The sequence below is a fragment of the Medicago sativa genome, chromosome 4, assembly GCF_051527215.1.
Source record: "Medicago sativa cultivar Bolivia chromosome 4, Bolivia_mono, whole genome shotgun sequence".
NCBI lineage: Eukaryota > Viridiplantae > Streptophyta > Magnoliopsida > Fabales > Fabaceae > Medicago > Medicago sativa.
In genome coordinates, this window is record NC_140752.1 from 79,011,957 (window position 1) to 79,034,496 (window position 22,540).

The window sequence follows — 22,540 nt, forward strand, 5'->3', positions numbered from 1 at the left end:
GTCCCACTTATCTTACAATATACTCTAAATGGGTCCCATAAATTAATTACATTGTATTGCTTTTTCATATTTTAATTCTATACAGTATTATTTTATTGCAACTCAACTAAAAGGCACGGTGGTAATGCAATGCTACGATGCCGAGCAATACTACCCAACTTTTATGCCAATTATCCATGGAACCTGACACATTAGCCTTGGTTATTGTGAAGATACTTGCTCAAAACAACCGATAATGGTGCTCTTATACTTCATCCGTTTCAAAATGAGTGTCACTTTAGCCAAAAAAATTTGTTTCAAAATGAATGTCACCTTACATTTCCAATACAACTTTAATTTTTTTCTTCCAACTTTACCCGCAATAAATACTCCAACTTTTCTCTCACACAATTTTCAATGCAACTTTAATTTTGTCTTTTTCTTATAAAGTAAGGGCAGTTTAGTAAAAGCGTTATATCCAATGATTATTTCATTTCATTTCTTAATCTGTGTGCCAAAGCCTAAAGCGACACTCATTTTAAAACGGAGGGAGTAATTCTTTCCCGAAATAAGAAAGACTAATACAAAATTAACAAACTCAATAATGACGTATGCTAGACAAAAAAAATATTTTTTTAATAAAATAGTTAGAAATTCATCTTTTAAAATAAAAAAGTGAATAATTTAATGTTCGACATCCAACTATATATATATTTGACGCAACGTCCTTATTATTAATTGAGTTAAGTTCATGAAACCAATAAACACACTTTTAGGCTTTGTTTGTGAGTTTGGAGGGGAGGGGAGATGAAAGCTCTGAGGGGTGGAAAATATGAGGGAAAATGGAGAAATCCTTCAATTTTTTTTTAAAATAGTAGTTTTTTAGAGAATTATAAATTAATGCATATGATTAATATATTTTTAATTTTAAAAATAATATAACAACATAGATTAAATTTGAAGAATTCAAATAAACCCTCCAAAACCCCCCAAAATCCTCCTCCAATACAATTTTTTAGTTCCCTCAAATGAGGAGGGTTTAGTATTATCAAGAAAAGTTAACCCCCTAAAACCCTCCCCTCTCATTTTCCTCTATTTCTTTCACTTGCTCATTCATATTTTCCCAAGCCTTCCCATCTCTTCCTCTCCAAACTCGCAAACAAAGCCTTAAAGTCTTTATATCTTAAAAAATCAAGTTAAAGTTTGTATCGAACATAAAATTTGCAAGAAACACCATTTTTTTTTTATAAACATGAACTTTTGTTAAAAAAGAAACGTGATTCTGATGAAAATCATTTGATGGTAGCAGCATTTGTAAATACCTTGAGACTTCAACCTTGACCCGTCTTTCTCATGCTACCCAAAAAAAAAAAGTAACCTTTCTAGTGCGCCTTTGAGAAATATAAATATTGGATTGTACTTCCTTTGTTGATAAAATCTATACACAGAGAAGTACATATGACATATCAAACCAACTATGGATACAAATAATATACTACTCTCGCTGCAATCCCTTCCGGTTACAATATGCGCTACCTTCTTCTTTCTCTTCCTTCTCTTTCGTCTACATAGAAGCCGCATAGCTTCAAAGACACCACCACCACCGGAAGCCGGCGGATCATGGCCGTTAATAGGCCACCTCCACCTCTTAGGTGGGTCCCAACCACCTCACGTCACCTTAGGAAACTTAGCCGACAAATACGGACCCATCTTCACCCTTCGTTTAGGTGTTCACAAAACCTTAGTTGTAAGCAGTTATGAAATGGTGAAACAGTGTTTCACCGTAAACGACAAAGCTTTTGCATCACGTCCTAAATCTATAGCCTTTGAAATCATGGGATATAACTCTTCCATGTTTGGTTTGAGTCCCTATGGTTCTTATTGGCGTACAGTGCGTAAAATCGCCACCGTTCATGTCCTCTCAGCTCAACGGATAGATATGCTTAAACATGTAATGGAATCTGAGGTGAAAGAAGCTATGAAAGAGAGTTATTCATTATGGTTAAAGATGAAGAACGAGGGTAACACTGAAAGGGTATTTACGGAAATGAAAGAATGGTTTGGAGACATAGCGATTAATGTTGTTTTTAGGACAGTAATGGGAAAACGTTTTGACGGTGATGAGGAAGAGAATCAAAAGATAAGAAAAATGATTAGAGATTTTTTTGATCTTAGTGGTTCATTTGTTGTTTCTGACTCATTGCCGTATTTGAGATGGTTGGATTTGGATCGAAAACAGAAGCAAATGAAGAAAACAGCAAAAGAGTTAGATGACTTTGTTTGTGTTTGGCTTGATCAACACAAACGTAACAAGAATTCTGGTCGTGAACAAGATTTCATGGATGTGCTGCTTTCAACCGTTGATGAAGATTTAGATGGTCGTGATGCTGATACTACAATCAAAGCTACGTGTATGGTATGTCACTTGCTTCCATTGTCTCCTCTTTCAAATATCCAAAGTATTTCATGTTTTTAATTAGGATTTAATTAGGTAATTAGTTGATTTTTTTTAGTGACCGACGTTTGAACTCCGGACCTTGCATATTTTATGCATTGTCCTAACCAGCTGAGCTAAGCTCACGAGGACGGTAATTAGTTGATTTACCAGTGTGATGCACGGGTGCACGTTCAAATATCGTATTTGAAGAATTATTTATTTTTTAAAAAATTAGAAATAATAATGTTTCAATTTTTTTTATAAATGCACAAGAAAACAATAAAAAGCAAAAAAGGGCCTGAGCCCGCCCTGACCAAACATAAATTAAACTTGAGAAAACAAACCAAAACTATCCCTAAGAAGCAAAGAAACTTGAAACATCTAGCTTAAACTTTGATTTTTTTTTTTTTTTGTCATGTAGTCTAGTGGCTAGATTCACACACATTATGTGTAGAGAAATGGAGAATCTAGGGTTCGAATCCCGACACCCGCACAAATTATCCCGGGTAGCTACCAACTGAGCTACACTTACAAGACAATCTTGCTTTTTAATTCAAGACACTCGTTAATATTTTACTTAATCAAATAAACCTAAACGGCTAAACAAAGAAATGCAGCCAAGTCTAGCAACAGATCTAACACTACAAAATAAAAAGACCAAACATCAAAACAATGAAATATATCCCACTAATACAGATCTAGCAATCATCCAAAAAGAAGAAGAAAATCAGCGCTGCTATATCAGGCGAAATTTCTTTTCTAGAAATTTCACGTATATTGTTTTTACGTTAAAAAAGGATATAAAAACAGTTGTGTCACTTTGATTCGGACTTGGTGGAAAAAGGGGCATGTTGTGGTGTTTAGTCGGAAGGGATTCGTGTGAGACACGTTCTCGTGATAATTCGCAATATTCATAATGAAATAGTTGTGGAAGATACTTAACGAATTTTAGTTAATTAAGTCAAATAAATTGGAGTACCTGAGTTTATTTCTGATTTAAATTTTTGTTAATAAAACTTGAAGTATGGTTGGATATATAGACAAAATTCATTTAAAATTTAATTTAATTTTCAAATAAATTAATATAAAAATATTAAATTTTATTTAATAATTGGATGATCGATATATACCGCACCAAACTTCAGCATACTCGAAGAATTCCTTGTCCTTTATCATATATTTCATTTTCATCATAAGATACAATTATCTAATTTGTGTAAAACCGAGTTAAACAATCTAATTTAAATGTAAAAATCAAGTTTAGAATCAAAAGATTGATGTCATCAAAAAATATGTTAAACAATCTAATTTAAATGTAAAAATCAAGTTTAGAATCAAAAGATTGATGTCATCAAAAAATATTATTCAAAAGATTCGAAATCTATCTTCAAGTTTAAAATCAATTCTCAAAGACTCTAAGTTAGTAAATAAACCATCCAATTAATCCATGACTTTGTAAGACGCTCTCAAATAGGTCTATGCTTTTATGAATATTTTAAAATGACCGCTGTCAAATTTTACTCATATTAGTTATTTAAAGAATATTTTAGAGACTAAATTAATAGTATTGGATAAATTTAGGAATCAAATTGATAGTAGATTATTAAAATATAAGGACTTAATTGATATCAATTATTTGAGATTTTAATAAAGTAAGAGACTTTTGTCTTTCAAAAAAAAAGTAAGAGACTTTTTAAAAATATTTATAAAATTTGTATTGGATTGAGATTTTAAAAGACAATTTTGGTAAAAAAAAGTCTTTAAGATTTTAATAGACTTTGTAAGAATGTATTGATTCTGTGAGATTTTAAAAGACATTTTTTAAAAGACGTTTTACACTCAAAATTTATAACACAGATTTTAATGGATTTATAACATAGATTTCAATGAATTTATAACACTGGTTTTTTTTTTGTGTAAAACGAGTATCCTCCGCTCGTAACTGCGGAGACTAATTCCTCGAGCATAACACTGACTGTTACACTAAATATTTTTAAGATTTTTTTCTTATAATTTGAAGAAAGAAAAATAAAACCGATACAAAATTATTTTACTAAGTTATTATTGCTTTTTCGTAAAAAAAAAAAAGAGATTATTGCGTAAAAATCTGCTCTACATTTTGTTTGTTGAGCGACCCATTGACATCACGCAATCCCCTATTTATAGGGTCCACAGGGATGTGCAACAACTTTATAGTTTTATCTATGGTCCAAGCTATGCAACTATCTTTGCATTTACCCTTTTCTTCAATCCATGGTCCAAGCTATGCAACAACTACTTATTTCACTAGAACAATTGTTGTTCTAATTGTCAAAAGCATGGTAACTATATACCAAATAATATATATTCAATAAAAATAAAGAAAAAATTACCTAATAATAAAAATAACACTCACTTATTATATCAACGAAAAGATAATAATTAATCAATATAAACAAATAATATCAGTGAATCAATTGTCAAAAGAAAAATAACAACAAATCAACAAAATCTCGAGGGTTGTTTTTTGGTAGTGAAATCTCAAGGGTTTGTGTGAGATTGTTTGATGAGAGCAGTATTTATATTTTTAATTAAAAAGTCTCACAAAATCCATTCTATAAAAAAATTCATCAAAATCTATAGACTTTTGAATACCAAGAGACAATTTATAAGTCATGAAAAATCTCAATTGAATACCAACGAATTTCATTGCCCTGAAAAGAAAGTATGATTGTCTTGATTGAATACCACAAAATTTCTTTGTATTTTATAAAAGTCTTGGTTAAATACCACTAAACTTTTTTATTATAAAAAAAATCTTTTAAAATCCTTTGAAATCACAATCCAATACATCCCAAAACTTATTTGAAAGAGTTATGCAAAATCATGAATAAGTCGGTATACTTTCTTTCAAACAAAAGTATAAGTCGGTTCATTTTTTTAATTTATGTCTAGATCTATGTTTGAATATAAAAATAAAGTTAAGTCATCGAATACCATAAATTAAAGTTAGAATAATTATTACTCGATAATATTCAAACGTGTCTTCTTTTCATGGAAGGAACATATCTATCTCCATATCTATCTAAAATCTAGATGAGTGTGGATTATTATCTCTTTCGGCTAGTACGACCATGTGGTTTTCTCCAACTTTGTCTATGCATTGGATAGGAAAGGGTGACTTTGTGTATTGTCCTTTTCCAAATGAGTAATGATATTTTGACATCCATTTGATGATAACTTTGTTGACAACCTTGTTTTTCTCACTTCTTATTGGTCAAAAACAATGAAGAGAGGATAACAACATCATGTGAGTATGAGAGAGAAAGTTGTCCAAAAGTTGTTAAAAAGTGGTTGTCAAAATATCATTTCTCTTTCCAAATTTGTAAATTGTTTCATTTTTTAATTCATCTTTATGCGGTAGTATTATTTTTTTCCACTTCAAAAAAAAATAGTATCATTTTTGTTTTTATGCGAAAAAAATATCTATTTTCATAAGTAAGAACGTTTTAATTTTAAATTTTGGTTTAAAACACATGTTTTGACAATAATGATAAATAATCGCTTAATATTTTTTAAATTGATAAAACAGACATTTATAATTTCTTTCTTCTAAATATCGTATTTAAATTAACTTGTTCTAAATATCAAAATTATTACCTATTAATTTTGTTGTGAATTTAGTCTCTTGTTCAAAACCAACAAGACAATACGTCCAGCAAATATGACAACCTAAACTAAACAGTCTAAGCAACAAAGATTCAATCAAGAATCAATCTAGCAACATGTGTGTATTGCAAAACCACAAAATCAATCAACAACATATATATAAAGAGAGTAAAAGAACAAACACAACAACATTGTTTGTTCAATTTGGTATAAATTGACCTATATTAGAAGGAGAAAATTTTATGATCCAATATCAATCAATTTTTAGAAGATACAAAATATTTACTAAGAGTTTTCCAAAAACAATTCTTAGTTTCTACCATTTCTTCTCAATACCTTAACACTAAGAGAATTACAAACGTGACAAATTTTTTATCCCCAATTGCTTACGAATTATAATTTCTAATTTTTCTTACTTCCTCTCTCAACCTCTCACTTGATAATCTTTCAAGAAGTCACTAGAAAAAGCTTATATTTTGCTAATGAATTCTAACTATTCAGATTGTCTAGAATGTGTTACCCAACCCTCGAATCTCACAAAAGACTCTCCATAAGAAAATATAACCTTGGGTTCGAGTGCCCTATTTTGTGTGTTATAAAAAACTGATTTTTAACTTTGTTTTTATAGGAAAAATTGACATGATTTAAGTCGACTTTTATGTTGCATTAACATGATTTGAATTAACTTCCAAGACAACACATGATTCTGTTTTTTTTTATAATAATGCATGATTCGAACCAAACTATCAATAAAACCACGAAAAACCTAGTTTGGACATCTGATTGAAATCGACCACTACGCCAAAAAAAGGACTTAGATAGCGCCTTTTTATTTGTTGCTTTAGACAGCGCTTTAAAAGCGCTATGTGATCTGGCGCCGCTAAAGGTCTAAATAGCGCTTGAATGTAAGCAAATAACGTTATCTAAAGGTGGCCTTATATAGAACTTTCACCTATAAACGTTGTCTAAGGTGGAATTTACCTAGCACTTTTTGATTTAAGTGTAGCGTTTCAACACTTGAGAGCTATAATTAGGTGGTTTATGATAGCACTTTTTCCTTCAAATATATGTACTAAAGCCGTGGTATTTTTTAATATTAAAATCTAAATAGTTTATACATAATATATTCTATAGCATTGTAAAATTCTTTTTTTTGCACATAATAATTGAGACTGCTATAGTTATCCAATAAACCTTTAATATATTATAAAATGCATGTAATTGCTATATATAGCATAAAAGTCACAAAGGTATAACCACTATCTCTAAGAAGTTAGACCATTTACAATGGTAATGTTTAATCTGACATTCAACACCAAAAAGCAGTCCAATGGTATGTTTAATGGTGTGTTGAATGTGACATGGATGAGAGAGAGGTTGAATGCATTCAACACAGTTGAACCCTGCCGGATCTGCCACGTGTCTCGGCTTAATTGGACCAAATACGGCGCGTGTAGCACACGCGCAGACAGGGCGCGTGAACAGCAGAGGACGGAGAGAGAAGAAGAATTCTGGAATGATTGGGGACGCGTGTTGGCCTTTTATTGGTTGCCCGGTTTTTAATTTTTTTAATAATTGTACATCAATTATTTCGATGAAAAATAATTTAAAAAAAATAAAAAATATATCAAAATTCATGATTTTTTTTTTCTCTATAAATAGAGACTTGGTTCATTTCATTTGGACACAGAAAAAAATACCAAGTTTTTCACTATCTTCTTCTTATTATATCTTTCTATTAGCAAACTAAGTGAAGTTTTAATCTTCTTTTTAAGTTAAGAAAAATAAAAATAAAAATAAATTATTTAAATAAATTTTTTTCAATTTTTTTTAGTTTTTCTTTATTTTAATTTAATTATAATCGATAATTGTAATTTTATGTAATTATAAAAATAAAAATATAAAATTAAATAAAAATAAGAAATAAAAGGTGGTGGGGTAGAGTGTTGAATGAAAAAAACCATTGGAGAGGTTAAAGTTGAATGAGTGTTGAATTAAGAGAGAGAAGATGATGTGGAGTGTTGGAAATTGAAAAAGTGGGTGTTGAAGGGTGTTTAATGTTGGTTACCATTGTAAATGGTCTAAGGGATTGAATATCTCTAAGTTACAACTAGTAAACAGAAACATCAAAATCTTCTTAGCTAGGTAGCATGCAATCCTATTATTTATCTTCTTGATCGCCTTAACCTTTTTTCCCATATAAACAAATAGATAGATCACGATGCATTTCCACATTTTGGGATCTTCCTTCACCTAAATATATTGAAAAAAGACATTCATTATAATAAAACAAATAATGTCTTAGTACACCCTTCTATAAACCTTAAGGTGTCACATTGTCCCTGACTCAAAGAATTTATCCGTTTCATACGTGCAAATTCCCAAAATTCAACGGATCCTTTTTGAATATGAATCATATTCAAAGGTTACATAACAAGTTAAATACACCCTCCGGTCACTAATATAAACAAAAATCCACTTTTTATATACATTCAATTAATGATGTATGTGACATATAATAAAGACCACATACATCATTAATTAAATGTATCTAAAAAGTGGATTTTTGCTTATATTAGTGACCGGAGGGTGTATATTGTAATGAACACATGAGATGTTGTAACCGAAAAACGAAGATTGGGAGTAGAAAATTTGTTTTTTATGGAGAAACACAAAAGTCATATATAAACATATCAAACACTTATAGAGAACGAATCAAACATCATATATCATATATAATAATAAGGACAATTAATCCACAAAATTAGAATAATTCAATCCTCTAATCTCACCAATGTTTTCAGATGCCAGAACAAACACAAATTTTAATTCCCAATTCACATGTGATCGCTATACATTTAGTGGAAAACTCTGAACGAAAGTTTTTTGTTTCTCACATACAGAACCAAAAACTACAACATTCTTATGATTAACTTTCAGCCATTTTACAAAACACAAGTTCTATAACTTATTACCATGATTCCAATCAACCCTCCGGAAGCTAAAAACCCACATGTTTTAAGGCACATTCACAACAAATATTAGTCTCATTCAAGCTTTTAAAGTTCTTTTCACTCAATTTCCTCAGATCATAAAACTTTTGAGAAGATACACAAGAAGACGGAGGTAAAAAGTAAACAGTTGCATGATGTTCTCATAGTTTTCTTTTTGTAGTTTCGACATTATTAATGCAATACTTTTCAATTTTCTCAACTAATTAAATTGATTGAAGAGCGCAAAAATATAAAAATTATTGCAATATATTTTGCAGGCACTAATTCTAGCAGGTACAGACACTACCGCAGGAACATTGACTTGGACTCTATCTCTACTTCTTAACAATCGTGAAGTCTTAAACAAAGCCATTCAAGAATTAGATACACAAATTGGTAAGGGAAAGATGGCAATAAAAACAGATTTGACGAAGTTGGAGTATCTTCAAGCCATTATCAAAGAAACATTGCGGCTATACCCACCAGCGCCACTGAATTTGCCTCATGAGTCCATTGAAAATTGTACCATTGGTGGATACCACGTGCCAGCTGGCACACGTCTCCTAACCAACCTTTCAAGACTTCAACGAGATCCAATGTTATATTCGGATCCGTTGGAGTTTCGACCAGAGAGGTTCCTCACAACACACAAGGATGTCGATGTCAAAGGCCAACATTTCGAGTTGATTCCATTTGGTGCGGGTAGAAGAATGTGTCCTGGAATCTCATTTGGTCTTCAACTTATGCAAATAACATTGGCTACATTGTTGCATGGGTTTGACATAGTGACTCCAGATGGAGGACCAGTTGATATGGTTGAACAGAGTGGAATGACCAACATCAAAGCCTCTCCTCTACAAGTCATTCTTAGTCCACGTTTGTCTGATCAAGCTTATCGTCAAAATTAATGTCCGAAGTTGTAATCAAAGTTTTAAATAGTACTGGTTGCAATTGGGGATTTCGGTCTTGCGGTGTGAATTAAATCACAGCATTACACAAACTTTATTAAAAGTATTTGTATTATCATTTAATGTATAATAAATTAAATTAGAGACCGGTCTAAAAGTTTGAACTAGAGGAAGAGGCAAAAGAAGGTGGTCATGTAATTTATGTTCAAATATGTATTAAAATTTTAATTTTTATCCATCTCAGTTGAAAAATAAAAAGGATTCAGTCTATTTTCTCTTTAACAGTTTGCTTTTGTAAAACCTTAGTTGTAATAAGGACAGATAAATTGCTTTTGTAAAACCTTGGTTGTAATAAGGACAGATAAATTCGAAATTTTCCTTTGCTAAATAAGAAAGATTATAAAGTTACTGATAAATGATAATTAGGGTTATTTTTTGGTCTAAATCAGGCATCTCCACACACAACTGTGGAGACTAATCCCTCGAATATTGTGGGATCCAAATGGACGGCAAGCTTTCCTAAGAGTTTTAACGTTGTTGCATGCTCAAGGCTGAATTCAAACCCAGGATGTGATAATTAAGGTTAGTTGTTGAATTTAAATTTAAATTTAAAAATGTCGACTCAAATTAATTTATATTTGAAAATGAGATTGAATATGGAATTATACTGTTAATAGAGAAAGTAATGCATGTTTGTCCTCGTGAATTTAGCTCAGCTGATATGTACAATATATAATATATGCTAGGTTCGGGGTTCAAACCCCAACCACCACAAAAAAAAAAAAGTAATGCATGTATGAAAACAACGATTCTAAATTTATGATAACCTTAAGAGTTAAGCTTCCATGTTAACCATTTTAAAATCCGTTTGGATTGACTTATTTTAAAGCTTACGCAAAGCAGCTTATGCAAATAAATAAGCATTAATGTATTATTTATAAACTTGTTAAGGTAGTTTTGAAAAAACAACTTATGAATATACAATTTTTGTTAGTAAGAGCTTATGAATTAACAAAAAAAAACTTATTTATTTATATAAGCTTTTTTTCATAAGCTCAAAATAAACTCAATCCAAACAGACCCTAGATAAAGAGTGATGTTAAATGGTGCGAAATGCTCTCCCACGTAAATCCACTAAGTGCAAATTACAGCCACTCAAGTGTGCAGCTTCACCTTATTCTTTTATGAAAAAAAAAAATCGGATAGCAGGGTTGTTAAAATGTCTCTATAAAATATTATTAGGTACTAAAAAACTCTTAAATCGTTCACATAACACATAGACATTGTGATGCATACCTCATGCTCATGTTACCCCTAAAAGTAACCTTCCTATTTCTAGTGCGCCTTTGAGGAATATCAGATCCCTTTTAGCTAACTCAAACTATCTTCTCTCCTGGTTTGTACTTAATTCTCTATCATAAAATCTATACACAGAGAAGTACATATCACAAAACTATGGATACATATAATATACTACTCTCACTGCATTCCCTTCCAGTTACAATATGCTCCACCTTATTGTTTCTCTTTATTCTCTTTCGTCTACATAAAAGCCGCATAGCTTCCAAGAAACTACCACCACCAGAAGCTGGCGGAGCATGGCCGTTAATCGGCCACCTCCACCTCTTAGGTGGGTCCCAACCACCTCACGTCACCTTAGGAAACTTAGCCGACAAGTACGGACCCATCTTCACCATTCGTTTAGGTGTTCACAAAACCTTAGTTGTAAGCAATTATGAAATGGCGAAACAATGTTTCACCGTAAACGACAAAGCTTTTGCTTCACGTCCCAAATCTGCAGCCTTTGATATTTTAGGGTATAACTTTTCCATGATAGGTTTCAGTCCTTGTGGTTCTTATTGGCGTACAGTGCGTAAAATCGCCACCGTCCATGTCCTCTCAGCTCAACGGATAGATATGCTTAAACATGTAATGGAATCTGAGGTGGAAGAAGCTATGAAAGAGAGTTATTCATTTTGGTTGAAGATGAAGAGCGAGGGTAACTCTGAAAGGGTATTTACGGAAATGAAAGAATGGTTTGGAGACATAGCGATTAACGTTGTTTTTAGGACAGTAATGGGAAAACGTTTCGATGGCGATGAAGAAGAGAATCAAAGGATAAGAAAAATGATTAGAGATTTTTTTGATCTTAGTGGTTCATTTGTTGTTTCTGACACGTTACCGTATTTGAGATGGTTGGATTTGGATGGAAAACAGAAGCAAATGAAGAAAACAGCAAAAGAAATGGATGAGTTTGTTTGTGTTTGGCTTGATCAACACAAACGTAACAAGAATTCTGGTCGTGAACAAGATTTCATGGATGTGCTGCTTTCCACCATTGATGAAGATTTAGATGGTCATGATGCTGATACTACAATCAAAGCTACTTGTATGGTACGTCACTTGCTACCTTTGTCTGCTCTATCAGTTATTAAAATACTTCTTTGTTTTTTGGAAAATGCTATTTCTCTAGAAAAATAAAATAGTATCATGAATTTTTCAAGACACATATGACAAGTTTTTTAATTGCATGATTTATTTGCTCAATTCCTATTTTTCAGTCACACCTCCTTAAATTGTAGCAAATAGTGCATTGTGATTGAATGTTCTTTATTCTTGAAGAATTCTTGATGTTATTTTTCTAGAGATATAGCATTGCTCATGTTTTTTATTATGTAAAATTATTCTATTGTCTCTTAATTTCAGTATTAATTCTGTCATTTTCATGTTTTTTTTTTGTTGTTGTCATTTTAATGAATTTGCATATGAATTTTAAAGATTCAAATCAATGATTTCATTTTGATACGAACTTTTAATGTTCAAATCTATAATCCTTCATTTATACAAAAATTGCGTGAAAAGGGATAAATGACGAAATTGTTATTTGAAATTAATAGTTAGAGAACGATAAATGTAATTTTGCATTTTTATTATTATCCTAATGTTACGTTTTAGGAGAAAGGAGCTATCATAATTTAGACCAACAATTAAATAAAGTTTGATGAATGTTTGGTATCCCCTCTATGATAAGAAAAATTAATTATGAATGAATTGATTTTTAACATGTTTAGAATGATGTCAGTTTTCCCAAAAGCGAATTTGCATAATGCACAATGCAATTCTACCATGATTTTTAGAAGGTGGTAATATGAGCTTCTGCGTTATAGCCTGACTTTCCTGCATGTTTGGTTTCACTTTTTAAGACGACAAAAGTGTAAAATTTTATTTGACAATTTTTTTTTTTGTCGTAGAGTTGATTCTATTCTTACGGGAGAAATTGTGTAGTTTATGAATTCAAATATGATTTTTACACTCAAATTCATCTTTCAATTTACTTTTATAAATACGTAGTGGAACATAAATCTCACTTTTAACTAAAATTATTTTTATTCCTTAAAAAACTAAAATTATTTTTATAAAATCAATTATTCAAAAACAATTTTCGTCACATGAAAATTGAACAAATGATTAAATGTGAAATTATTTATGTCTGAATGTAAATATAAAGTTTGATTTGAAGTCATCAAAAACCATAAATTAAAGCTTCAATTAGAAGTCATCATATCTATCTCGTAAGCTTAGCTAAACTAGTAAGGACAATGCATAGTATATACAAGATCCGGGGTTCGAACCCTGGACACCACCAAAAAAAATCATCATATCAAAAACCATAAATTAAAGCTTCAAGTTAGAATAATTATCACACGAGAATATTGAAACGTGTCTTCTTTTCATGGAAGGAACATATCTATCTCCATATCTATCTATCTAAAAATCTAGATGATTGTGAATCATTAGTTTTTTCGGCTAGCACGACCTTTTGTTTTTTCCGAATTTGTCTTTGCTATTGGGATAGGATAGGATTCTGTCTGTCATGTTCTTTTCTAAATTTGGAAAGAAAAAAAAAATCATTTTTTTTGGTGAACAAAGAGGGCCAAAGCCCAAAAAAAAAACATAATTTTTAATTCATCTTTAAACAATAATTTTTTTTTCAAATTTAAGAACATTGTATATTTCCTTTAAAACATATGGTTTTAACAATATTGATACGTATTTTAAAAACTCTCAAATTAATACATCCCTCAAAAAAAAAAAACTCAAATAAATACATTTTTGCGGGGATGGCGTTTAATAATATTTGCTGATTCAAAAAAAAAAATACATTTTATTTACTTCAAAATATCCTTTTAAATTATTTTAGATTAATCACTTTGTGTCATTTTTTTTTTGAAAGGACTTTGTGTCATTTTTATTGTATCTTATACATTTTTGAGATTGTATACGAATGCTTTTTCTTTTATTGACCAAAAATACAATTTCAACTCTGGTGATTATTGAACTATTTAATTTTAACTTTGCAATGTTTTATCCATTTTTGAGCATTACACAAGAAGATGGAGATAAAAGAAAACAGTTGCATCATGTTCTCATAGATTATTTGCTTAAAAAAAATGCTCTCTTAGATTATTATTTTTATTTCGACGTTACGTACTAATATTACAATATAATGATGATTGTAATATTTTGCAGGCATTAATTCTAGCGGCCACAGACACTACCGCAGGAACATTGACCTGGTCACTATCTTTACTTCTTAACAATCGTGATGTTCTACAGAAAGCCATTCAAGAATTAGATATGCACATTGGTATGGAAAATATGGCAATAAAATCAGATTTGGCAAAGTTTGAGTATCTCCAAGCCATTATCAAGGAAACATTGCGTTTGTACCCACCTGGACCACTCAATGTGCCTCATGAGTCCATTGATGATTGTACCGTTGGTGGATACCACGTGCCAGCTGGCACGCGTCTCCTAACCAACCTTTCGAAACTTCAACGAGATCCAATATTATATTCAGATCCCTTGGAGTTTCGACCAGAGAGATTTCTCACAACACACAAGGATGTTGATGTCAAGGGCCAACATTTTGAGTTGATTCCATTTGGTGCGGGTAGAAGAATATGTCCTGGAATCTCATTTAGTCTTCAGCTGATGCAAATCACACTTGCTACATTGTTGCATGGGTTTGACATAGTGACTCCAGATGGAGGACCAGTTGATATGGTTGAACAATGTGGACTGACCAACGTCAAAGTCTCTCCTTTACAAGTCATTCTTAATCCGCGTTTGTCAGCCCAAGCTTTTGGTCAAAGTTAATGCTTGATGAGTTGAAATTCTTATATGGGTGAGTTGTTTTTACTCGAGAATAATAGAATGATTATTAGTGTGAAATTTATACCTTTTTCGACAATAATTGATTTCAAATCCTATTTGAACTATTGAAAATTAGACAAAATTTTACATAATATAAACTCTGAAAGGGGTTAATTTCAATAAGGTTTGGCTCAGAAAACAGAGTTGTAAGTTTCAGTGTTTTATGTGTATCTTTCCAACCAGTGCTTGCATTTAATTGATTGATCTTGTGGAAATTTAAAGTAGGAACATTTACTTTTAATTTAGATACATATTATTTATTAAATTTGATTAAGAATTAATTGAAGTAGAAGTATTATTGGTTTAAAATGAATCATACTTTTTGGTTGAATATATTTTTGTGTTGCAAGTGTCAGAGTCGAATCCTCGATAACATCTACAATGAAGACCTCTATTTTTGGATATTTAAACGGATCATATGTGTATACACCAATCATTTATACTCTATCCGTTTCAAAATACATGTCTAAGTTAACCACTTCACGTATGTCAATGCACAATTTTGACCGTTAATATCTTTAATTATCTAAAGTAAAAAAATTATAAAAATTTAATATTTTGAAAATATTTGTCGAGACAAATCAAACAACATCTTACATGCTAATATTTTTATTTATACATTAGTTAAAAAGTATGGTCAAAGTAAGTCAAGTGAATAGCGCACATTGCAAAAATTGGACATGTATTTTGAAACGGATGGAGTAGCTTTTTAACAGTAATACCTAATAAGCACTCAATCCTTCCATTTCAACATCTCACACAAATTTTTTAAACAGACCAGTTAATCATCTTTCAATAATTCTATATCATTATATTTTAATATTGTAATATTAAAAAAAATATGGATCCCACATAAAGAGAGAGTGATTCATGAAACACTTCTCCTCAATAGATACCCATTTTATTCGACTTCTCAATTGGAGTATTGTTAGGTATTGAGACTTAAAGAACAAGACTGTTCATGGTGGATGGTCTAATAGTCTTATATTTCACTACTTCATTCTTTTCATTTAAATCCATCATATGTATGAATTTATGATGATAAATTTTCCTGAACAATATGTTGTAAAACCAAGGACAGATACACCTTTTGGACGGTGCGAGTACATGATTCACCATCTTTAGAGAAAAAAAACTGGAGTATAGTTACTGTTGTGAATTCGAACTCAAATCTTACACCAATAAACTTAGATGTGTGGAGCAAAATAGAAGTGGTAACTAACATCAAAGTAACCTTAAACAACAACAACATAACATAGATCCAATATAGGAAACAAGTGTGAAATCACAAAACCACAAGCAAAAGATAAAGAGAGAAGAGAAACAATCACACAAAAGAATATTCATCCAGTTCGGTCCAACAATGACATACTTTAGGGGAGAGAGATCTCTCCGCTTCATTATTAATGAGTTCTTTACAGAGAGATACAAAATGGTTGCTAGGAATTAGCTTCAACAAGCTCACAAAGAACAAACAACATTTCTACTCATTTTCTAATCTCTTCCCAAGAACAAGAGATTCAATGATTTCACTTACCCAAGGTGTTTACAAATGTTTTCCAACCCAAGAGAACCCCTCACCAAAGACAATCAACCCTAAAGTTACATCCTTTGACACCCAAAGTGAAATGATTTCGCTTGCAAACTAGTTTCTTTTCAATCTAGGTTTAGCGCTTGCTAACCCTTGCGTCCTTCTATGCAATTCCTTGCAAACTCCAAACTTGTGAAAATAGAGTTCCAGAATCCACCAAAAATTGAGAAAACTCTCTGAAATATTATATTGAATAAATAAAAGTTGTCTCTTAGGCTACAACTGTTAAGCTTAATTAGGGAAATAACAAAACCCTGATAGGCCGAAAATACACTACAAGAAAATTGTCATTTTGCGACAGGTAAATTAAGGCTTTGCGACAGTTCAAACTGTCGCAATTGGACATTTGCGACAGTTCTGCAACCGACGGGAAAATGCATGTCGCAAAGGTATTTCGCGACGGTTCGGGAAACTGTCGTTACAACCGTCGTAAAACGGATAGCGACAGTTGTAACTGTCGCAATGTGATTTTTTTATTTTTGTTTTGATGGCTCTTATAGGCTTGCTGCGACAGTTTAAAACCGTCGCAAATGTATAAATTTCATTTTTTTTAATATTTCTTATTTATCAATTTTCATTAGATTAATTTTGACAGCTGAATAAATAACAATTAATCTTAAATTAAAATGAAACTATTAATCAATAAATACGTAAAATGGAATAATATATAACTGCAAATTACTTAATTTCATTCATATAAACCATCCAAAAGTATGATTGTTGATCCATATACATTGAACTTAATTAAAACTATAAATAAAGTAGCTTAAACATTCAGATCCATACATTGAATGAACTTGATTAAAACTAGAAATAAAGAAGCTTAAACATTCAAAAACCAAAATACTAGTGAATTTCAATGGTTGACTATACAAAAAAGTACATCATCGTTAGCTCATAATATTTATCTAAATATCCCTAGTGATGTTGCTCATGATTCTCAAGGCGGTAACTAGACTCGGAGGAGCGCACACCATCTCTTGGTGATTCTGTGTTTGTTGGCTGAAAAATAAAATAAGACAATGATTAGCAATATCAAAGTACTCATTAACACTCAAAACAAAAGAAAAACAACAATATTCAAAATGGATAATAAAATAAAACAAACAAGTCAAACAGACCTTGTAAAAATAACACCAAACAACCAAGTAATAAGTCAAAGCACTTACAGCTTTTTTCTTGGCCTCTTCATTGACATATAGCCCTTTGGAGTCCTTATGAGAAACTGAAAACATTTCTCCCCTACTATATTCTCGACCATCTTTCACTTCCTACAAATAACCACATATAATAAGTACTTGTGCAATTAAGTATTTGATCAATGACAGATTGAGTGAATCATACCAACTCATCTTTCTTCCTCGCAAGAGACTTTTTTCCTAGCGTATGAGGGGTCGTTAGTTTTTTCCTATTTGCTGCATTTTTTCGCGCCTTCTTTTGCGTGTCTGGCTTCCGCCTATATGCTACAATAAGAGCCCAATCGGTTGCGTCAATATGACTTGGATAATTCGCAAGATTCACTTCTAATGGGAGATCCCATTTATAATGTTCCTTGAACAACCGACATCTTTCATCCTTCCATTTCCTTCCAATACTTGTCAAAATATAGCTTTTGTGTTCTCCATCATCAACAACAAATTTTGTCTTGAAACATAAACATAAAATAATAGTTACTAAACAAAAGAAACAATAAATCAGAAATATATAGTTGTATATCAATGATACCTATATTTTTTCATCATAAACTTTAGTTTTTGTTTTCTCTGGAATTTTGTCCCAACTTTCAAACATTATTGGAAAGTCTCTATACATTCTAGCAAGGTTACTCAAAAAACTCGCTAAAAAACCAGCTGCTTCTCCCACTGGTTGACGACCCTTCCGGCAGTGTTGGCAGTTCAGTCTCTTGGACTGGTGCAGGTGGTGGTGTCACATGTGTAGGTGGTGGAGGGGCTTGTGGTAAGTCATGCGAACGGAGGCCCTTCTTGTTTGCTGCCTCAAGAGCTTCAGGTTGTACAAACCTTGAACGACCCTTCACAGACTAAATAAGATCACAAGCATAAATATGGAGGGATTTGGTTGGTCCAACAAAGAAAAAATAACTATAATCGCAGTATGCCATAAACAACATCTGACATCAACAATACATTATAAATATATAGATAAGAATGCAAACAGCTCACTATAAAGTTAAATTCAGGTTCTTTAAGTTGAGAAGTGTTTGAGAATGAGTTTGCAACAGATGTCTATAACACAGTTAAACAATATCAAATAAGCAAGAAATCAGAAATCAAATAAAGATATGTTCTTTTAAACATATCAGATACATTATCCTTTAAACCGATGAATCAGAAATCAATAAAAAAAAGGTTCTAAAGCTTCAGAATCAATAAATCATACCGATGAAGGTTTTTTAGTGGCAGAAGATGATTCGACAAGGGATTGGGCGAGAATTGGCAGATTGAGAGCGTGAATCTTTTTATTAATAACTTCAATTCTTTTGCACCGTGCATATTCATATGGTGTCATCTTTTTCACAAGGTTGAGACTCCAAAAACACTTACACTACAAGCATTGATGATAAACAAGTCAAAACAATGCACAAGATAAGTAAAAGTATCTCGTGTAATACAAAATTAGCCATAAATAAGATCATCGATAAATTTTCTTTCCATATATTATCAAGTGTACAAGTCCTTGAATATTTAAGAAATGGTTAAAACTAGAGAAGAATGCGCAAAACACCAGAGTATCAAGGCAAGCACAGCTGCAACTGAACCCTACAACCCAGAACAGATAGGGAAAACAGGGGACAACAAGGCAAAGACAACCATAGCTGATCCCCCAACACTCAGACCAGACACGCCACCTCCAAAAAACTGCCACACCAAAATGACTAGAAAAGACCAACTCAACCCACCTCAAAACAGGAATAGCTAAAACAACAAGAATACGTTATCAATTTTAGAAAATAGAATGAATTTTTCACTACACGAGTAATTGATAACGTTCGTCGGATTGGAAATGAACAGCCAAGATCTCACACTATGTGAAACTATCAAGATCTTGACTGTGTGTTTGAACCGTTAGGTAGCAGATGGCAGCTGAGAGTCACTACTACAAATTGTGAGAATTCACTTGAGCACTGAATTCAAGTCCATTCACTACAACATGGGAACAAACACTTGCCATGTGTTACCTCCATTGATTTTATATGCTCTTTGCAAGGTTACAGCCATAAATCAAAACATGTATGCACCAAAGTTTCAATCAAAACAAAATAAAATAAAATATTTCTATACATTTCTTAGAATTATTGTCAAGTTTTCATAATGAAAAAGAAAACATGATGTCTTCGTACATTGTAAAAGTGTGTTTAGGCTCTGCATAAATCACTTATCTGTTCAAATGGTGAAGTTAAGAAATATAATTCATTTCTTACATCCATATATCTCATTTTGATATGTAATATAACTTAATATTAATTATCATATACCATATTCTAAGGCATCTAATGCACAAGTAAAATAGCCACTAACACATTCATATTCATATTCACATTATTATTAACACAAAACCTCATCTCTATTATTTTTTTCAATAGCTAAAGACCAAAACAAACATTAACCACAATTCCAAGTATAACAGTAAAGACATTACAAATATTGCAGCTCATCGCTCAATATTAATCAAGCCGCAGCTGTTTAATTTTCATACAGAACAGCAGCAAAAATAACAGCAAAAAGCAACATAAAAACATAGAAGTTTAGTGTAACAGACCATCGAAAAAACAGCAGAAAAGTAACAGACCAGCGGCATGTGCGCATACAAGCACTCATTATTTCAACTTCAGCATGTTTACATCAACAGAACAAAGCACACAAATAAACTTATAAAACATCATTTAACCAATAAACACAAAATGTCAGCATTCAAACAGCAATGATTGCACAAAACAAAGCAATGTGAAATCATTTTTTTATTTATAAATAAACCAAACAACCAATCTCAATTTTTTAAGGTAGACACAACCAAAAAAAAGATGTATTCAACTAAAGAAACCAGTGAACCACCCCAATTTTTTTTTTAAAATTGTTTCTAAATAAACAAATCTCAACCCCACCAAACAAAACCAAAAAGACCCATAATCAATTTTTTCTTAAAAACAAGAAAAACCCATAAAAAAAATAAAGATGTTTTCTTAAACCTGAGATTCAAACAAGTAAAAAAAAGTACAAAACAACCCATAAAAAAAAAACAACCCTTTCTGATTTGGGGTTTTACACAGAGAAGATATTTGGCTTTTAGGGATTGGAACGAGTTGAGATAGTGTGAGATAGGACACTTACGATTTGTGGTTTTATTGAGTGAGCGGGTGAAGGATTTTCGATGAAATAATAGTGTATGAGTTGAAAATCAACGAAAGGAAAAGATACTTACAGTGATGAGTAGAATTGGAACGATTTGCTGTGTGAGTGAGTGAAGAATTGGACCGATTTGGGGTATGGCTGAGCGAGCGGGAATTGGAACGATATGGGGTTTTGTTGAGAGAAAGGAAAAGGAACTTATGTGAGAAGTGATTTGGGGTTTTGTTGGAACGATGAAACATGAAGGATTTGTGATTTTTCATGTTTTTGTTTTTTATTTATTTTTATGAAAATAAAGATGAGAGGGAGCCAATTTTTTGGGAAATAGCGCTCTCAATTTTCATTTCGCGCTATAAGTCATTCAACAAAAAAAACAAACATTGCGACAGTTGAGAAAACTGTCGTATAACCCGCCGTAAAAATCATTAAAAAAAACAACATTGCAACAGTTGTGCCAATATGTCGCAATCTGAGTGTTGCAAAGTGACAATTTTCTTGTAGTGATAACAAACTGAAAACAAAACAAACAAATAATAAAATTAGGCTGAAAAATAAAATTACTAGAGATATTAAAACTGGTTGGAGAGTAGAGACCCATCATTAATATATGATGTTAGTACGAATAAGAAAAATTGGTTGGATCATTAATATAATAATTAACTTTAAAATTATTTGCAAAATGATCATGTCCTCTAAATTAGTGATATTAAAAGTTAAACTCATGATATTAGAAAAACTGGTGGACATTAATTTTAATATATTAGTAATAGATAGATATAAGGACTTTGCTAAAAAAATATAGATATAAGAACATGATATGATATAGATTATTGAGATTAATTAAACAAAGGAAATGATAACGAGTGTCGCAGAGCACTCTTTAACAGGCACGGATTTAATGTGGGGGTAATGGGGTCAACCGACCCCACTTGCCACCACTTACTTGTTATATTTTTAACTTAAATTTGATATTTATGTAGTTTGACTCCACATATATAATATTGTCTTCACATAATTCATTCATAACACTATAAAAAATTACAAAACTAAGGATGTTAATGAGTATCTAAGAGCACTAGATAAGAAATTAAAAGAAGTAATTTCTTTATAAAAAGTTGTTGTAATTATTATATTGACAAAAATAACGCTTATTTCTAAGTTTTTTTTTTTACGAAATTATTAACCAATTTTCTTAGAGCATATCGTTAGCAAGACCATAAAACTACTATTAATATTATATTCTAAATTATTCTTATATTTGTTGAAAAAGGCTTTGTGATTGAAGTCGGTGGTTGAAAAAATAATTAATTAGGGTTATATTTTTTGGGAAATGCTAACCGATGCCCCCGAGGCACTGGTTAAGGATATGAAAAAGAAAATTTTATAGTAGTTAATGCATTGAA

At 31.5% G+C, this 22,540-nt stretch overlaps 2 protein-coding genes and 1 long non-coding RNA gene across 3 annotated transcripts; 2 read left to right on the top strand and 1 right to left on the bottom strand.

The window, feature by feature from the left end:
* The first annotated feature begins 1,419 nt into the window (after nucleotides 1–1,419).
* LOC146932299 (cytochrome P450 CYP82D47-like) lies at nucleotides 1,420–10,247 on the top strand. Its single transcript, XM_085703945.1, has 2 exons — nucleotides 1,420–2,395; nucleotides 9,336–10,247. Exons 1-2 carry the CDS (start codon nucleotides 1,457–1,459, stop codon nucleotides 9,963–9,965), a joined length of 1,569 nt encoding a protein of 522 aa, XP_085560071.1. The 5' UTR covers nucleotides 1,420–1,456; the 3' UTR covers nucleotides 9,966–10,247.
* A 976-nt stretch (nucleotides 10,248–11,223) lies between these two features.
* On the top strand, nucleotides 11,224–15,397 carry LOC146932300 (cytochrome P450 CYP82D47-like). The gene is made up of 2 exons (XM_085703946.1): nucleotides 11,224–12,359; nucleotides 14,496–15,397. The coding sequence occupies exons 1-2, from the start codon at nucleotides 11,421–11,423 to the stop codon at nucleotides 15,123–15,125; spliced, it is 1,569 nt and encodes a 522-aa protein (XP_085560072.1). The 5' UTR covers nucleotides 11,224–11,420; the 3' UTR covers nucleotides 15,126–15,397.
* Nucleotides 15,398–17,517: 2,120 nt separating this feature from the next.
* LOC146932301 (uncharacterized) lies at nucleotides 17,518–22,198 on the bottom strand. Its single transcript, XR_015008390.1, has 6 exons — nucleotides 21,211–22,198; nucleotides 19,171–19,335; nucleotides 18,499–18,811; nucleotides 18,118–18,417; nucleotides 17,943–18,044; nucleotides 17,518–17,775 (listed from the first exon to the last, which is right to left on the bottom strand). It is a non-coding gene; the product is annotated as an uncharacterized LOC146932301 (long non-coding RNA).
* Between the last annotated feature and the right edge of the window lie 342 nt (nucleotides 22,199–22,540).

Excerpts from the sequence above, each read along its gene's own strand:
- LOC146932299 (XM_085703945.1), top strand. The coding sequence starts at position 1,457 with ATGGATACAAATAATATACTACTCTCGCTGCAATCCCTTCCGGTTACA. Across the intron at positions 2,396-9,335 it reads CAATCAAAGCTACGTGTATG|GCACTAATTCTAGCAGGTAC; the intron begins GTATGTCACTTG and ends TATATTTTGCAG.
- LOC146932300 (XM_085703946.1), top strand. The coding sequence starts at position 11,421 with ATGGATACATATAATATACTACTCTCACTGCATTCCCTTCCAGTTACA. Across the intron at positions 12,360-14,495 it reads CAATCAAAGCTACTTGTATG|GCATTAATTCTAGCGGCCAC; the intron begins GTACGTCACTTG and ends AATATTTTGCAG.